Below are 19,896 nucleotides of genomic sequence, written 5' to 3'. Positions count from 1 at the left end.
CAAAGCAACTCCTCCTTTACCTATTTTGGTATATTAAAAAATGTGGAAAAACATCCAGATGTGAATTACTTGATATTTTATTGTATGTAGTATCAGCTGTTGGTCAGCTTTATCCCTAATGAGTCCCTTCTTAGTAAAGAAAACAAATCAGTTTATATTTGACTGTATGTCATTGGAAGAATGAAGAGCAGTTTCCATGGAAGCACATTATAAAGCAATTGCTTTGATTCTTATTCCCTCTTAATGAAACAACCCTCATGACTTCATTTCATGTGAAACTGTTCTGAAGAATAAAAGTAAGTTAAGTTGTTGCTTAAAATACAGGAGGTCTGGAGGTGCTATTTTTCTATCCTGTGTTCAGTTCATTTTAGGCCAAATAGAATTCAGTTAGAGACAGTTGAATTTGCTTACACAGATACACTTTCTGTAGTAAAAGGAGATGAATAAAGCTATATACTGTCTCTAGCCTCATATATCTTTCCTGTTTCATCAAGGATGTTGATGATAATATGCTCTGTAGTATTTGCATTTTAAGAAATCCACTTTTGAAGTAAATATGTGAAATATGATTGATCTTTACTCAGGAAATTGCTTTTTCCTTTTTATCTGTTTCCCAGTCATCCCCAAAGCAAGGTTAGAGCTGCCTTCAAGGGTTCACTTTACTCATAAGGAAACAGTTCTTAAAAACTTTGATAATACTTTAAGGTTTAAAGAATCATTTATTTAAATAACCACAGAAAATTCAGAGCATCAGCAAGTAAAATATATTGGTTAAACTTCCAATGTGTTTTATTGTTTCCTTAGCTTCCACTGTATTTAGCTATTGATTTATGAAGATGTGTTGTGTTACCTGACAGGCTATTTGCTGCCCCATGAGAAATGACTGAAAAATTCTGCTTTTTGGATTTGGCATCATTGATGCACCCCTATGCTATTAATCTTAAAAGCAATTTGGATACATATTTAACATTTTAATAGGGTTGTGTTGTTGTTTTTTTTATTATTATTTTAGGACAATTAAAGTAGAAGTATACGACTGGGATAGAGATGGAAGGTAAGACATTATTTCTGTTAAGCGTTATCCTTGCATGTTTATACGTATTTTAAAACATAAATATTTAGTGTCCAGCATAATATTGGAGGTAGCTAGTTGTTTGTCAGTATTTAAAGGTACAGACAGGTACTGGAAGGATTCTGCTGTGATACAGCTCTGTGTTTTGCAGTTGTGGTAAATACCAATACATTAACCTATTTCAAACCTGCTGTGTGTATATTCATCCATGGAACATGATAAAATGCACATGCTTGCAATGGCTACTCATTGCTTACTCTAAATATTGCATTGTAGAAGCCACCTATTAATTACCCTAATTTCAGATCGGGTCTGAATGGTCATTTCCATGTTGTCTTCATCAAAACATTATTGTAAACTCTGGAGTTGGAGTTTACAATAATGTAAAAAGCCTGAGTTTTGTATAAGTCCCCTTGAAAGAGGACAGTGGAATATATGTGGAATTTCTGCTGATAAATTCAGGAGGTTATCTGTTATTCTTAAGAGCTGTGAACCCCAGTGTACAGGCTGTGCATTTTTCTGAAGAAATGGGCCTTTCAAATTGCCTTTATTTTGACAAACAAGGTAGAATTATTTTTTAACCCAGTAGATTGATACCTCTCATTCTTTTAAAAATGTTTGAGCTTATATCTTAATACTTTGATTAGAAATTGTATTCATAAATCTCTGAATATGTTTGTTTCCATTTATCTTTAAGTTGGTCCATCTTAATTTATACTTTAAAATATATGGATATGCACTTGCATTTTGATTTTTAAAATATACTATTTATTCTACAGTAATGTCTTTAATACTACCAATGCAATTTGCTTCTAGTGTTATAGATAATGATACTGTGATTCAGATAGGTACTGGATACCTATAAAATTAATATCTGAACAATTAATATCTGAAACAAAAAGTGAAGGGATACCATTTACACGTTTTCCTTTTTATTCTAATGGGTTTGGGTTTTCTTTTTTGCTCTCTGTCTATTTTGAATTTAGAAGCACACTGAGCCCTGACATCTTACATGTAAAATTCCCCTGAAAGATGAGACAGCACTCATTTCATGTAACTTTAGACAATACAAAAATCAGACAAATAGATTGGACTAATAATTTAAGCTACTTCAGTGGCTTACAGGGGAAAATGGTATGATTGAATCCATCCTACCTGAAATAAATTGCCAGTTGGTGGTGCCTATAAACTTACATAGTGATCATAGCAAAACCTAAGTGCCTAATTTAACTTTGACATTGCCAAGTATATCTGAAATTAATCCCATTCAAGAGTTACTCTAACAGTTTTTTGTACAGCTCTGCTGTTCCTCAGTTTATATTAATTTCCATTTGTGATGGACAGTTTTTATAAGCTGTTGTTACACCAGCTGGACACCTCACCCCACTGAATCTGTGCTCCAGAGATGTGCAGACTGGGCAGGACCAATCTTGGAAAGATTACCCGCTCTCTAGATAGCAAAGGAAGTTATTCTGAATATTACAGGCTGTTCTGCAATCAGGAGGACAAAGTTATGGTGCATATACTTGATTTCTGAATCATGACTTGACTTCATTTTGACTAAAAAGTTCCCGTTTTCACCATTCTGTGTTACCTGTGCTTTGAAAAATAGCACCATGATGCTTTGGGTTGAGCTTCTTTCTTCATGTTCCTAAATTATTATGTTGTTAGAGTAATTGTAATGTAATATCATGATTGTGTTATCATCATCAGAGAGCTCTTATTTATTTTCAAGCATCACATAAAACTTCCTGACAAAGAGTAATACATTCCCTTGGTAACATTAACACCATTAATTATTAAACATGTCTTTGTGTCAAACCAGTTTTTGCACAAAAATTGATGAAACGTGAACAACTTGTTCTGATACCTTTTATTGCTTCTAAGAGCTGTGATGAAGCCCAAAATATTTGATGCTATAAGAAGTCATCAAAGTTGGTTTTGTTACCTGGGACAAGCCCAGTTGTTTTTAGGGTTTTTTATTGAATGTCCTTATATATGAAGCACTTGCAGACAGGTCTAACAGAAGGAAAAAGATAAGATCATGCACAACTTCACATCAGCAATACTGTGATGTTTTTAGTTCTCTCTGAAAGCTTTTTCATTTACTTTCAGAAAAAATTTCACTTATCGTGCATGTTGCAGAAGTCATTTCATAGTCCTGACATTTATGATCTCTTACATAGGGAAAGGGGCGTGTTGAGTTATAAAGCTTAAATATTGTCATGCTAACCTGGGGCCACAGAAGCATTCATCTGAGAATATGAATACTGCAGGAGAGATTTTAAATTTCAGATTCTAAGCTCTTTCACCTTGTTTTTTGTCCTTTGTCTTCCTTCTCCAGATAGATAGTTGATTTTTAAATTCTTGCATTTTCTCCTTACTCATTGACATCTTTCTGATTATGATTGTCCTTTCCTCTTTTGTTTTATTCCTGTAGATAATAAAAAATGCAAAGTTAATACCATTTTGAAAATTATTTTCAGCACTTGAAAACACAGGGTTGAAAGTGGAAAACTTAGGGAGATGGGCTTTAGGTGATAATTCTGTGTGCTAAGACTAGTTCAGTGTTCTGATATGCCACTCATGGATGAAAGTCTGTAAGTCTAGGAAAATTTGGTGTTAGGCAGGCAAAGAGAATAAGTACTTTGGATTCTTAATCCAGAGACTAATAAGGAGTGATGATTGATGTTAGAATATTGTCTTAATGACTTTTATATCTGGCAGAAGCATATTTTGTCCAACAGGTGCTCAGCCTTCAGGGCCAGCTTAGTGGTGGCGTGTACATCCACCAGAACACCAACTGTAAAGATCCAAGTTGAGTGCAGAGAGCTCTGAGACTGCTTATGTGTGCCCATACTTTTTTAACATGATTCATCAGAGGAATCATATCTTTCTAGCTCAGGTCTTGTCAGTGTTTGTGTATAGCCATAGGGAAAGGAGGCTTTCCAATGTCTCTTAGAATTAAAGGAGCAATTACTTTTAAGCAATTTGGATTCTTTTGTTCCCTAGAGAACAGTCCTGTCTGGAATGGCTCATGTTATCTGTTTGCTGCAGCATGTTTGGAGGTAGTCATTGAACTATTGCTTGAATTTCTGCCTTCAAAATATACAACTTTATTTGAAAATAAAATGTTAGAGCTGTTACAAAAGGGAAAAGTTCCATTTTAAGCAATACATATTTTTCTCCAGTGCCATGGTTACCCAAGGTTAAATACACCTTGAGGATGGCTTCCTCTGTTCCCTGCTAAAATAGTTCTTGCAGTCTGGAGAGCATTTAAGCACAGATATACCTCTAAAATACATTTCTTAAGAAAAGTCTTTGTTTTGGAAGCCGTTTGATTATCTTCCAGCTGAAAGTGGAGTGTTTCATGTGAGGTGGCCCCTTCTGAATCTGGGTAATGAGGAATGTCTTTAACATACATTATTTCTCAAGCTTTCTTACCGTATTTTTAGCTTTGCTTATTTTGCATTAGCATGATGACTGAACCTTTTATTTGTTTGATTTACATATTTTGTGAATTCATGCTGATTTCAGAAAATGAGATTTATATTCGAGGGTGATTTTTTGTTTAATTTCATTATGAATAAAGCAAGAAAAAATTTCATGTTGTTATGGATTGTTTCCATTTTTCATTTTGCAACATTCAGATTTATTTAAATTTGCTTTTAATATTTATAGCTTAATTAGAACTGTGCTGAATTTCTTAAAAACAAGTTTTGCATGTCACGAAGTCATAAAACTTTGAATTTCTGTAGTAGTTTACCATTGGAGGGAAGGTAAAACAGTTAGCTTCATAGCTCACCACATGTGGAGGCAGAGTGTAGAGGAAATACAATACCTTCTTGGGGCACAGCAGGGAAAATCTGGAGAAGCAGTGGGGAAAGTTCAGCTGGGCAGAGCAGAGAATGGGGACAGAACTTGTGACTGCTGGGAGTCGTGTAGCTGATGGTTGGGGCACTGACCCCTGCAGTCCTTCCATTTCAGGTACCTGTCTGAGATACAAACCTGCAGCTTAGTCATGTGTGGCAGCCCTGTGGTTTCTGTGCCCCAGTCCCCTGAGCCCGGGCACCTTCCTCAGCTGTGCTTCCCCCACTGCAACTCTCTCTGGCCACTGTGCTCACAGTGCCTCCTTGCCAATGTGCCAGCCCTGCATTGGCTAAGCAGTTTTTAAAAGGTGAATGGCAGCACAGGAGTGCCAAATGTATTCTTAGAGCAGGAACAGAACTTAGAAAGGAGAAGCTTGATAACCACTCCTTACTGTTAGGTTAGGATTTGCTTTCCCATGATGCCATAAGCTGAGTAGCCTCAGTGCATTGGTTTTCTCTTCCCAGATGGGAAGACAGAGGAGCTGAAATAAACTTTGGGTCTTCCCTTTGAAAGTTCAATGTTGTGTTACACAGATTAGGAGGGCTGGTCTTTTCTGGTTTAAGTTACTCCTTTCATGCTTTCAGTAACCCTCCTTCTCTCACACAGCCTCATATGCAATTCAGAGCCCGTAGTGCCAGTGGTCATCCACTGAGGAAATGGTGACAGTCTTTGGTAGCCCACTCTGTTTTTTCAGATTCTGCAAACTTACATTGGAGTCAGTCACTGATTTACAACATAGTCCTCATTGTGCAGCTAAGTTAAACAAAAAACCATCAAAAAAATTTAAGCTAATACTTTCCAACTCTAAATTTGCATTACTAACAGGATATATACAAAACAGAGGGAGTAATAAGGATTTTAAGCAAATTTTATCTGTTGCCATTACTTGTTTCTTGGATATCAGTTCATACTGGCTGTGTGTCTCTTTTGCATTAATAGACAAAATACATGTTTAAATTCCTAAATGTTGTGCATTTGATTCAAAAATCTTATTTTTCAAACAGCCATGATTTCATCGGGGAATTCACAACAAGTTACAGAGAGTTGTCAAGAGGGCAATCTCAGTTCAATGTTTATGAGGTAAGTATTATGAGTATTTACTCACTCTCAGGAAATACATGAGAAAACACTGAAAACAATGGAAAGCTATTATTGCCCTAATGTGGTGGTTAAGCCTGTGCAACTATAACCCTTTTTTCTCTTCTTCCTATGGTGTACAGATCTTTGTTATTCCTTAAGGTATCCTCTAATTGGTCCCAGACTATTGCCATTAAACTTCAGTGTTTTCATAGTCCTAAGATAGGTGGTAACAAATGTAATGGTTTGGGTAAGCATGAAAGAAGGCAGGGAAGCAGGGTGCTCCAGTTATGTGCTGCACTTTTATTTTGAAGATGAGCAAAGGTGCTGTGCAGACTTGGACAAAGATAACTGAAAGCCATGTTTTTTTACTTAGATCCAAGATCAACTCTAGAGTTACAGTAGTTTCCTGTGAATAGTGTCATAACATAGATTACTGTGTGCAGTGGAAATGTCCTCTCCTGTTGTATCACTGACACAAATCCTACCCTACCAGGAGTATTCTGTCATAACATCTTAAGTAATTTTTCAGTTTCTTAAATGCAGTGTCAGTATCATACTCCTAGCAACAGTGTGCATTTCCTGAGCAGCTCGTGTTTGCCTCCCCACACTCCAGTCCTCCATGCTTGGGTACAGCTTCTACTTGATCAGTCTGTACAGTATTAGAAGAAAAAATACTGGGCAAATGCTTTTTTTAAACATTTTGCTTTTACAAACTAACCCAAGGCAGGTAGAGAAGTTTGAGTGAGTGTCTCGTATTTAAAGATTAGAAACCTTGCTAGAGCCACCTTTATTCAATTGAGCTTTTTTTAATAGGTTCATTATAATTCATGTAGCTTTCTAGGTTCCTGCAGGAGTGTAAAACTTTCAGAGACTAAAAAATGCTGTTTAATTTCTAAATTTACCTGAAATATGAAAAAAACTTCTGCATAAATATAATAATTGTAGTACTATGAATTACAGGGGAGAAACAAGCTGTCATTTAATTAATCTTTGCTTCCAAGTAGATGCCTTATTTCCCATGATATTTCACTCCAAGCTCTAGTGCAGTTCCTTGCAATTCCTAAGAAGCCAATTGTCAAGTTACCTGAAGCAGAAAGTTCAAATGAATCTTCTCTTTGGCATTTAATGACTGCTGGCAAGCAATATGCTGCTAATTCAGGCCTGACCATTGAATTCTGGAGAGCAGTGAATGAACTGCCACAGGGCAGACAGGCAGCCTGTTACTTTCATCTTCCTCTTCTGGGCAAATGTCAGCGGGAGTCACTTTCTGGCTAAGATTTTGGCTCAACAAGAATTGCTGCATTGTTTAATTACCACCATTACACAGGTTTAATCTATTGCTCATCAGACACTGTTAAATGGAGGGGCAGGAATTGTTTTTTTTTTTTTTTAATTGTTAATGGGCTTATATGTGTATAAAGGAGTAAAAGCTCTGCAGAATATTTACTATATGACATCAGTGTGGCATACTGGGCGAAATGAGTGAGTCATTTGTTTAGCCTGTTTGGGAAGACCTCAAATCACAGTTGTCTCTTCCTGCCTTACATTTCACAGCTGTTCTGTGTTGTACGAGGAATAGGATCTTTAAATGAAATTTCATTTTGATTGGGGGAGAAGGTCTTTGGAAGACAAGTATTACTAGTTTGCCCATTTTCAGGGAAATTTCTTTAAATATTTTATACCAGATAAGTGACTAAGATTTCAATTGGGAATGTTTTCATTCCTTATCATTCGCAGAACATCTGTGAGCAGTTTCCAGTAAAACTTGGCAGTAAACCATAAGGCATTGAATTTCCTAGATACATAGGAGATTGTTGAATGACCTAATTAACAAAATAATGTTTTGCTTCCAATTCCACGTGCATTTCTGGAAAAGCAGGAGTACATTTTCATGTGTATGTAACAAAATTAACCGAAATGTGCCTTTTGTAGGTATCCAGAAGGGGAAAATAAAAAATTGGTGTCTACAGTGAGAAATTTTATAGGCATGGATTCCAGACCTTCAAGAAAACTGTTTAATGCTTTATAGTCCAGCTCTGTGAAGATTCTTGGGTATGGGGAGTGCACTGAGACATCCCCCAACTCCTGCATGCCAGTCAAGTGGTGGTCTTCAATATTCAGTATTCATGAAATTACCTATTTAATGAAATTCATTCTTCCTGTCAACAAGATCCTGTCATTGCACCAAGTATAGAAATTGGGTGTAGAACAGCTCTTGTGTTTCTCAGGTGCTGTGAGGAGCAGATGGAAACAGATTAACTGGATTGTGAAGAAATGCATTGTGTGGTGACACAGGGGTGACATCGTACACTGAAACACTGCGATCAGGAATGCAGAAAAATGCAGAATCTTATGAAAATTCAAGGAGTGTTTCACTGAGCTCTCAGATACAATGAACGTTCTCATCTCTGTTGCCCCCATCCCTTATTTGTCAAATATGAGTCCCAGCACTGGCTCACCTGACAAGTACCATGAGGCTAAATTCAGTGGTTTTCAACATGCACAGATGTTGGGGAAGGTGAATCAGGGAAACCTTATAAATATGATTGCTTAGCAAAAGATTCTGAAAATATGAACTTTATAATCAAAATAGAAATGAAAGCTTACTTTGAGTTGTAGATACTGAGTCTTAGTTACTATATAACCTGAAAACAATAGTCTAGCTAGCTGAAGGAGAATCTCTTTTGATTGAAGATACCCTTCTGCTGGCTAAGAGATCCAAAGGTCAATGTAGCAAAAGAGAAAAGTTGAAAGAGTATTTTTTAAAGTATAACACAGTATGGTAATGTAGTAGTTCTTATAGGCTGTATATAAATTCTATAGGATTTTTGTATCTTGTATTGGTTAGTCACTGTAAATTAGAATATTCAGCACAAAAGGAGATATAATGTGTTGTAACAAGGACCTCACTCTCTCTTTCTTAGCTCTCTTACCCCCCCTTGCTCTTTTACCCCTGCTCTCTTCCCCCTGTGCTCTGACCCCTGCCACCTCTCTCTGGCTTTCTTGCTCCCACCTCTCTTGCTCCCTTCTCTCTCAGCTCTTACCCTCTTGTTCTTTCTTCCTCTCTTTGGGACTTCCCTTCAGCTGAGGCTGGTGGCTGAAGGTCAGGCCCTTTTTCCCCACGGCCCTTGCAATAAAACCACGTATTCTAGAATATCTCAGGTCTGCAGAGTTCCTTCTCCCTGCCATCCACAGATGATCCTACACACATATCCCAGCATCAAGATGCCTCAGTAAACAGGATGCTGAATACACTTAGAATGCACTGGAAATAGAATACTTTCTGCATTAAAATTACCTTACAATTGTCTTTATATTGGATCATACTGTTTTAATGTTTGTATCTGTGTTTCTAGGTAATAAATCCAAAGAAAAAAGGAAAAAAGAAAAAGTATGTTAATTCTGGAACAGTAAGTAAATGTATTTTATGTTACTGAATGTTTTTATTCTTGCTTCTAACAGGTTGTAGTTGATTTGTAATTTAACAGGATTAGAAGAATAGAACTTTATGTCAAGACCACAATAAACTATTTACTTCTACACAGCATTTATTTTCAGGTTTTTTTTTTTTAATTTGAAGAGTGTGATATAAAATTTGTCTAGGTGTGCTGTCAAGTCACCATTGGTTTTCAAAATAAGTTCTACCAAAATTTCAGTCAAATAATTGAAGCTATTGGACTGTACACTTTTTAATTTTTATCTGAAACATACCTGCACTTCTACAAATAAATTTTCTTTTAAATTTTATCTGCTGAGCTATCATTGTTAAAAGCTAGTACGCTTATCATGGCTGAATTGAGAAGAGTCAACAATTTCTATTGCCAACAGAGTTTTTGTTAGTTTATTTTGAAAGGTCCGTTATTGTTAGGGATGAGAATTGCTCTTTTTTGGTTTGCATTCCATATTCTGTTCTCATGTTCATGAACCATTTGATAGCAATGCAAGTATTTCCCTTCAGCACTTGCTCAGCTTTGATGTCCTGGCATCCATGATGTTCAGAACACTGTTTAAAAAAAAGTGAAGATAAATGTTGAGGATTGTTATATTGGAAAACCTAATCAGTTGTAAGAGATGTTTTTTGTAAACACATCCAGCATGTGGGTTTTTTCCACATGAGCAGTTCCACTGAAGTCAGTAGGGCTATTTTCATGCTGAAAAGTAGCCTTGAAGGAATGTTCTGACATCCTCACATTCTTGTCTAAGTCTGTTTATCAGTGAGAAACTAAAACCTTATTTTTCTACCTTTGCTTTAAATTATGAAAAATTAGCAGAAGCAGCTTGCCTGTTAAAATTTACCATACAATATCTAATTTGTTAGGTAATTTATTCTTTGCTAACATATTCCTTTTACTAAAGTCTATCATGTTAAAATCAAGTTCTAGTGCATTAAATTAGTGAGTGAGAAACTTATGTAAAGTGGTTGTTTTCAACCAGTGCTAAAAGTGTACTCAAAATTTTAGGTATGAAATCTGCCTTAGGGTACAGAAGCGCAAAAAAAAGTATTTTTACATTCAATTTTCATGTTGATTTTGGTTTAAAATACTTTCACATCTTCCCAAGTATGTGTCTGCATTTGAAAAAACATATTTTACTTATGTTTGAACAGGCAAAGTCAACTGTCTTGTTCTTTACTTCCAATTACATCAAAATTTCCAATAAACGGTTGTTAGCAATTTTCTTTCCTTTTTCCTTCTTTACCTTTTCTTTTTGCTTCTCTTCTGTTGGTTTTGTAAATTCTTTTTGATATCAAGTCATCTCTGTCCCCATTTGCCCTTACTTCTAGTAGTCCTTCAGGCTTCCCTTCTGCTTCTCCACATGGTCACTTTCTTATGTGTTTGCCTGCAGTTTTGTTTTTCTTATCCTTATCATTTACCCAAGATATTCTTTATTCCACAAATTTTTAAATTTTCAAGCCAGGCACCAAGACCATAATTTTCATTAATAGGAGGTAGAGTTCTGGAGAACTTAAAGTGGATATAAATCATTGACTGCTATCTCACTACAGCATTTAAGGACAATGTGCATAATGTGCACATCTCAATTTATTATTACTTAAGGGGTCATTTTAAATTTAGGTAGTCAAATTACATACTAGGCAGAAATGTTTCAGAATATATGGTTAGTTTTAAAGAAAACCTAGTAGTGAAATAAAAAATTCAGTGCATAAAACTTGAAGCATTGGTAGTGATTGCCTATATGTAAATAAATACTTCAACCTCTTTGGGAGTTGTTTCCATTTCCATTTTTTGACTTTTAAAATCAGTGAAAATATTTGCTTAAATTAGGAACAAGGCAACCAGCTGTAAGAACAGATCAACCATTAATATACTGTGTCCAGTGTGAAAATGCATAGAAATTTTGGTCTTTTTTGCACGGCTATGCTACTGATAGCCTGGTAGAACATTGTTATGGTCTTCTGTTCTCAGCTAGAAGGGTGATTTGGTGATTTTAAGCTTAGCTAGTCACTCAATCACAAAGAACTGTGACAAAGAAATTGGATAGAAGACAGAATTACTACCTGTAATCTCATTCTACATTTTCAACATAGTTGTATTTTCAATTTTTATATTTTGCTGCAAGTGAACACCAAATTTTGTGATAGATTTCTATTCCTTTTTATTCATTGTATCTTTATTGGATTTGCTCTGAGTAGTTACTTAAGCAGTTTTCACTGATTGTCTGCTGCACTAATATAATGAGAGAATTTGTGTAAATAAAATTAAAATAATTTTAATTCTTTGCTTCATAAATATTGCACAATACATGAAAATCTTAAATGCTTGATCTTTTCCACTTGAGTTTATACCTCTGTGACTTGATTACTGAAAATACCAGTAACACCTTTAGATCACTCTGTGTTTCGGATCTCTGTCATTTCTGAATGATAAAATCTGGGACTGCTGAAATTTCTTACCTTTGCATTTATATATATATATCTATATATGTGTCTGCATATATCTATACACATCCATATATATACACATACATATGTATGTAGTATATATATGCTACTTTGAAAAAAAATATGTATTTCCTATATATGTGTACTTTACTAGATTTTTGCATTCTAGGCTTGCATTAATACCCAATACCGCCTTTATTGTGAGATAAGTATTACATAAATAATTGTAATTGAGTTCTTCAAACAGTGTTAAAGTGCTCATAGAATATTATCATATATCCTTCAATTGTAGGTATAGTACACAGAAATCAGAAAACATGTATATGGTAACCTGTTCTGGAATACAATCTTATGCCCCTTACCTTCTCCTTAAATAATAATTTAAAAAAAGGCAATTATAGACTTCTCAATCTGTCTGTTCCCTTTCAAGAGCTGCCTACTGAAATTATTTAATATCTTTTTTAATCTTCTTTTTTCCCTTAATACTGTAGGAAATTACGTCCTAAGGACAGAGCTCGAAAAACATTGTGCTTATGTCTCTACTTGTTCAACTGGGAAACACACAATTCATGTCTGACTCTCTTTTATTTGCTTTCAGGTAACGTTGCTTTCCTTCCTAATTGAAACAGAAGTTTCATTCCTTGACTATATTAAAGGCGGGTATGTGATTAGCAACAAACCTTTCTTGTTTTCACAATTTGTTTATGGCTCTCAGTAGCATCTGTAAGGAGCTGTATTATTTCCTCATGTTAGGGGCTGTATTTCCTACATAAAGCATGCAGATAGTTACTAAATTATGGAACTTTGCTTTTACTGTTGGAATTGGAGTTGATAATAAAACACTGAGAAAGAATGACCTCTGATCAGCTAGGGAAAAGGATTACACAAAAGGGAATGATCTATATATTATTAAATTATTAAAATGCTGCCTATTTCTTCTGATTATACAGAGCTTTGGTGTATTTAATACTGGCATTTATTTAGAGCTTTTCCAATTCAAAGGCATTTTTTCAGTACTAAATAAAATTTTTAACGTGTTCGATTTCTCATTTGTCATCGTTTTTTCTAAAGAGAAGTAGAGACAGAAGTGTCAAATGTCTTACCCTAGAACATGCCTAGAAATGTGACCAAATCTGAGAAATTCCTGGCTCTGAACATCCCTGCCAGAACACTAAAAGAAATGGAAATTTGTTATGCATTCTTAGGCACTTATATTTGGATTTTTGGGGCATAAAGTCTGAGTATACATTCCATATGTTTTTAGAGCATTGATTACCTGTGAAGAAACAAGTTCCATTTTTAGAGGTTTTTTTTTTTGAAGTCTTCAACCAGAGTTCAATGGAAATATAAAAGAAGTTTGTGCTGTGTTTTGACAGTAGCTATATAGGGCTTTGCCTTTGGACCCAGCAGTGGCAATTCTACATTCCTATTGTGGACTTAGACAGAAGTTGGAAATGGCCATCCATCCATGTTTACCAGAAATTTCTATTGATTGAAGTCTATGTATGCACAAATGCATGAAGAAACAGTCTTGCCTCTAGTGCAGCTGTTTCCTTTGAAATGTGTTGTACAAATATGCCATGACAATCCTATTCCCCAGTCATTCAAAATTCATCTCTACAGAAAGAGCAGGTATATGGAACTGAGGAACTGAGGTTTATGTCTAAATTTGAAAAAAAATCATATAAAGGCTGCTGATATAATCTTTTCAGGGTGGTCTATCACATTCCTCACTGAGATGTTACAATACAAGTTAATAAACCTAATTATCTACATTCTTCAGAAAAGTTACATAAATTTTGAAGGATATAATATTGTGGTTTTCCTATTGATATTTTGTATATACCTCAATTGCAAGTCAAAGAAGACTTGTGATATTAATAAATTCCACGTACATTTTTTTCTGCTCTTTTTTTAAAAAAGTAATACAATTCAGTAGAATGCTTCATGCTTAAAAGTATGAACGCTAATACTTAATTTTTTTATATAGAATCTTTTTAAGTGGTTCATACAATTATTTCTATGTACATGCCAGTGAAAACTGTAGAAGTACTTGTATAATATCTTACCTTTCTTGCTGCAACATATGCAGTTACGTAAACATGACAAGGAAGCTTAGACTCAGAGTTATTTTCTAGGCTTCTCCCTTCCTTTGTTTGTCTCATTTAATACTACTATGTATCAGTTAAAGTCTAGTTGACAAATATTTGAAGGAAGGGGAAAGAGAAGATTTTGTCATTAATCAATCTGTTTTCCCATCATGTCCTCCAAAATTGTTTTTTTTTAAGCTCCTTGTTTTTCTTCCATTTAGATAGGCAAGAGACAGAAAGCACACTGATTCTGCAGCAGGCACAATTGCGTATTTGCTCTTCCATAAATGTGTGCTTTTAAAATACTTCATGTTCAAAACTTTCATTGTAATTCATTTGAGCTGTTTAGAATTAATGCACATGCCATGGAAATCTTGAAAGCTTTAACAAATTATGATTACGCCATTGATTTCATTTGTTTTGAGTCTGCATCTGTTTGATTGGAATATTCCATTACCAGTATCATCTATATGACTGTTGTTTTCTTAAAGAATGAAATAGAGGTTTGTCCATAAATTCAGATTTCATTTTATGCCATAAGTCTGGATTTTATTGCAGTATGGCAGAAAAGAGGAGGATATCTCCTTTGCATCTGAAAATTACATCAAATAGCACCATCTTAATTGCTGGCTTTTCCTTACATCTTGATACTTAATCACATATTTTGCTATGCTGACCTTCCCACATTTAAAGTACGTTGTGCTAAAAATAATGTTTATTTCAAAATTATATTTCTCCTGCTGCTTAATGCCGCCCCAGTTAGTAACATATTCCTATCAAAACACCTCTAAATATATGAATAAGTTCAGCAATGTAAGGGATACAGTCTTGGAAAGGAATGCAATTGAATTTACAGGAATGACTGTCAAACCTAGTTTAGTTTCTACTCTTTTTTTTTTGTCTGGAAGAAAGACCAGAAACCAAAAAACTCTAAGACTTAGTGGACAGAAAGGATATTTCTGTGCAGAAATTTCTAGCCTGTTTGATTTATTGGAAATGATAGTGAGCTAGTTATTTGTAAATCAGTAAAATTCGGGAGCTGAATCCTTTTGCAACTGAAATATCTTGTCATCTCTTTTGTCCCAGCTTAGTGGAAGATAAGAGGAAATGTTTTCCTGCACCATGTTACAAACCTTACCTTCATCCAGGTCTTTAGAAATGAACAACCATACATTTTCGGATTCAAAATTATTTGAACACATATTTTTAACTGGACTGTATTGAATCATTGATGGTCAAAAGGGAAATTCATATCTCCTTCCATGACAGCTGTTTTAATCCAGGCAGTACTCTATCCACTGTAATGGGAGGCATATTTACTGTTCACAGGAGACCTGGCATGAGAAAGTTTCTAATCAAGGGCTGCCATGGCTACGTATTTTGGAAGCTTTACCATGTGTTTCTTATATCCTTGGAGACTATCAAGAAGTAATAAAACTATGTAAGAGGAAGATCTTGAAGAGACTTTATCTACAAAATCTTCTATATATTGCTACAACATTTGGCTCAACAAGCATCTGCAAAGGGGAAATTAAAAGTGACACTGGGGGTTTAGATGCCATGGAGAGGATGCAGCCTGTTGGTAGAATTAGTTACTCTGACAGCTCTGTTGTAGAGTTCTGTGCAGTAAGTGGTCCTCAAACATTCAAACTGCTTCCCCCTGCTGACAGACCAGCTGGTTGTCATTCTGAAGCCACAGGGGGAAATCCATGATTCCTTCCAATGTACTGTTTAAAAAACTATAATTAAGCCTAGTCAAAAAATACATTCAGGCTTAATTTGTTCCCTTATGTATATCAGTACTGATGGAACTCATAGTAAAAGATGACAAGTTTCACTTTGCTCTCTGTGGCGGTGAGGTGAGGATTACTATTCTTTTTAAGATACTTTCTTCATTTCTTGTGGTATATAGGAATATAGGGTAAATTCCCCTGTCCACTTTCAAGTAGATCATGTATTTCTATACCAACTAAATTATGGCAAAGTAGTAGAGATCTATGCAGCATTGAATTCGTAAGACACGTTGCTCTGTTTGGGTATTTCACCTCAGCTGGGAAAGGACATCTTGCATGACCAGGGTTAAAATATGTCCAAGGAAAAATCAGTATTACTGTTAAAAGGAATTAATTATATTTATGTCAGTTAAGTTCTTATTAATGGTTTGTTTAGTTTTTAATAAACGATGAAAAAAAAAACGAAGGAATCAAGTAACTCTTTTCAGTATGTTAGTAAGTTAGTGTTTTGTAACCCTTAGCTTGAACCTTATATGAGAATATTTTCAGTGTTTATTTCCTCTATTAGAAAGTCAGTGTCCTACAGTTTGTCCACAAATGATGTTACCATCTCTTGTTTATTTTTCTACACAGCAGTACAACTATTAATAAAATTTGTGTTTGCTTTTTCTGCAGAACCCAAATCAATTTCACAGTCGCTATTGATTTCACAGCCTCCAACGGTAAGAATAAACATCTTGTGTGTTTATGCTTTTGTGCTGTGTTCAGTTTTAAGTGTACATATGTGTGTGTTTGTAACAATATTCAGCTGGCACCATTTGGACTCAGGATTCCATTTTGATGAGCAACAGATAAGAGTCCAATTCCTGTCTAGGAAAACAGGACAAACAGAACAGATAAAAGTTCGAAAAGCTACATATAAAATTTAATAACCAGAAGCAGTTTGCAAGTATCTGTGTAGTTTTTGATTATTATTATTGTTTGGTTTTTTTATAACTGCTTGGAGAAAACTTAGAAGAACCCATTGAGAAGGGCCAAATAGTTTCAGGTAGAGTGAAGCTGAAGTGGGAGGAAGCAGAGATAAGTTGTGATCCTCTTCCAAAGCTGCTTTCAAAATGTCATAATACTTTTTAAAATTTTGTCTTAAAAGTGTATAAATTGCACAAATCTACGAATTTCTTGTTGCTCTTTCAATGCTGAAATGCTACTTCTGCTAAAATCTATTTAGAACTACTAAAAAACTACTTCTTTTAAAATTTATTCAGAACACTGCATTTTTACCTGATACAACTTCTTATTTTAAGAGAGAAGATTCTGAAGTGATTAAGTTTTAAATTAAATCTGATCCTTGCTTCAACAGGTAACCCTTCACAACCAACTTCACTGCACTACATGAATCCCTATCAGCTGAATGCTTATGGCATGGCACTAAGAGCTGTTGGTGAAATAATTCAGGACTATGACAGTGATAAAATGTTCCCAGCTCTAGGTTTTGGAGCTAGACTTCCTCCAGATGGAAGAGTATCACATGAATTTGCACTGGTAAGTAAATAAATACATGTTTTTCAAAATTCTTTACTACAGCAGAATTTTGAAAGTTAAGGTTGTAGTCTTAAGCAGTTACTGGACAAGTAAAGAACAGAGAATGTGCTAAATCTTCTGTGCTAACTCTAAATAGTTGTTTCATAAATTTTCATCATAGTGAAGTTACTTCACTTGAAGTTATGAAGAGAAATCTGGAGTCAAGAAGTCCCTGTAGGCCAAAAATTGTAATAAAGAAAAGTAATAATCTTTAACCTCAGCAGTAGCAGCTTGAGAAACAGATGCTTTAAAGACTTCAGACTGAAGCTAATCTCTCTAAAGAAGCAAACGAATCATATTCCAAGATAATATTTCATTATTATTCTTATTCTGTCTCATTTTTTGGGATCTCTTATCTTTACAGGCTGCTAGTTCAGATGCATAGGGATATCTAAGTGGAATAAAAGATGAGTTGATAAAAACAAATCTCAGATTGGGCCGTGGGTCAGTTAAATTGCAAGCCTAAAGTCTACCAGGATTCTCCAGAGAAGTTGATCTGGTATAACTGATGCTTGTGATTAGTGTTGATATTTTATCTACTTGCTTATTTTGAGGTTTTTGTTCTTCTCAGAGTAAGATAAATTTGTCAGAGTTACAGCAAATGTGGATATATCAGGAGAGTTCTAATCAGATAGCATCAAAGACGTGGCAGAAGATTGGTGACTGTAAATGTGTATTTCTTCTGTCAGCCTGTGCTAGAAAAGAGTGCAACATATCTTACCTCAGGGAAAGGTTTTCCACATAGATAGTACTTTAAAACAAGTGCAATTGCAAATACTCATTTAAATTACAGACTTTGGACTTTGTATAGCAAGTTCAAATATATTGATATGTCTTTCAGTTTTAAGCATGTTTCTAAAATTAATGAAATTAAAAATATCACAATGGCTCATAAAGTACAGAAGGAAAACCACCACATGCATACACATATATGTGTGTGTGTATATTTCCTTCCTCCATGTATAAACATATATAGGTATCTCCCATGTAATGCTAAGTAGTGTTTTCAGCTCTCTCTTTTAATTTGTTTTAGACAAATTCTGTCAAAACTCCCCTTTGGTTTTCTAGATTCCCAGGCATAAAGTATACATAAAGTATACTTTACCTCAGAATGAGGTACTGGCACACTAAGCTAATGAGGTGTTGGCATATGAAGGAGAGTAGAATGATTTAAAAGGTTTTGAAGCTTACTCTAATAGATCATTTGCCTGGCCTGACATTGGTCTGGAATTCAGCTTTTATGTTTGTATTGCCATCTGTAAGCAGGTATCCTTGTTAAAGAATCATTATGAAGATAGGTAATAAAATGCCTACCCTAAGAATTTACAGTACCAACCATTTGTGGGCTCCCAAGGAGTAAATTCCTTTCTTCATTTGTTTATGTCAGGTCAAAATAATTTTTTCAATGCAGAAATATTGGGCCAAAACAATGAAAAGTTTATTGCTTACCTTACACTCTTACAAGTGTATGAACCTCAGGATCTGCCTACCATTTCTTTTTTTCACATTTTTAAAAGAATATATAATTGAGCCTGAACTGTGCTCCTAAACATGCTTCCAGTTTTACATCTGACCTCTAATTCAGGCCTTAAATCCACACAGATAAATGCCTGTTCCTGTTGTATGTTGGAAGGAGGGTTTAATTACACTAAAGGTGGTGTTTATGTCTAGGAGCTAGTTGTAGTGATTCAGACTGGTTTAGTAATTCAGTCCCATGATTACCAGCTGAGGCTGGTAGAGCCTCCTTACCTCAGCAGTTAATACTCACAAGCAGACCAGGACATACACTGGGCATTTGTAGTAAACTCTCTGAATAGATCTTAGAATGCTTAGGTCTTTGTCTTTTAAATATGTACATTGGTTAGTGTTCATTAACCTACAAAATTTTTGCTTCATATTTACTTATAGTGATCAATCATCTCTTGTTTTCATTAGAATGGAAACCCTCAAAATCCATACTGCCATGGAATTGATGGTGTAATGGAGGCGTATTACAGGAGTCTAAAATCTGTACAGCTTTATGGACCAACAAACTTCGCTCCTGTAATTAATCATGTAGCCAGGTAAGCATCTGCTGTGCAGAAACTTCTTAGTGTCAGAACAACTACTACTTATAAAAAGCTGACAGTTACGGAGAAAGGTATTTATTAGCAGTTGTTTTGTTTATTCAGTCCCATGATTATCTTGTGACTTTGAGTAGGTTTGAAGACCATGTGCTGGTGTTAAGCAGAATTTAATTGCTCATTAAAAAGAAATACAAGTGATCCAGTTGACCAGCCTGAGTCAAAATCTTAGCAGAAATCATAAGGAAAGAAAATTTTTGTCATGTCATGTTTCTTTTTTGTCCTTTAGAGTTCAGAATTATTGCTTCACAGAAAATACCTGCATCTATCAAAAAATTTTATAAACTCTGAGGGTTTTTTAGGTATATGTAGTTTCTCTAATCTCTAAATGTCCCAAGTGTCAACAAAATCTTCCAGGTCTCTGTGCCAACAATTACCAGCTGGTAGTGGTACTTTTAAGGTAGTGATACAGCTGTCATCTTTGGGGAGCCATGGTGCTGTTATG

General features: G+C 35.0%; 1 protein-coding gene across 1 annotated transcript in view; it reads left to right on the top strand.

Annotated features, from left to right (window-relative positions):
* Nucleotides 1-19,896, top strand: part of CPNE8 (copine 8) — a 74,989-nt gene that overhangs the window by 39,998 nt on the left and 15,095 nt on the right. Inside the window, exons 10-16 of the mRNA XM_083859033.1 lie at nt 1,013-1,054; nt 5,947-6,022; nt 9,379-9,432; nt 12,523-12,584; nt 16,423-16,469; nt 17,108-17,289; nt 19,264-19,391. Coding sequence (XP_083715159.1) covers nt 1,013-1,054; nt 5,947-6,022; nt 9,379-9,432; nt 12,523-12,584; nt 16,423-16,469; nt 17,108-17,289; nt 19,264-19,391 — 591 coding nt within the window. The remainder of the gene's footprint in view (nt 1-1,012; nt 1,055-5,946; nt 6,023-9,378; nt 9,433-12,522; nt 12,585-16,422; nt 16,470-17,107; nt 17,290-19,263; nt 19,392-19,896) is intronic.

This window comes from Zosterops lateralis (assembly GCF_965231275.1).
Source record: "Zosterops lateralis genome assembly, chromosome: 4".
Lineage (NCBI taxonomy): Eukaryota > Metazoa > Chordata > Aves > Passeriformes > Zosteropidae > Zosterops > Zosterops lateralis.
This window is presented reverse-complemented; position numbering and strand designations above follow the sequence as displayed.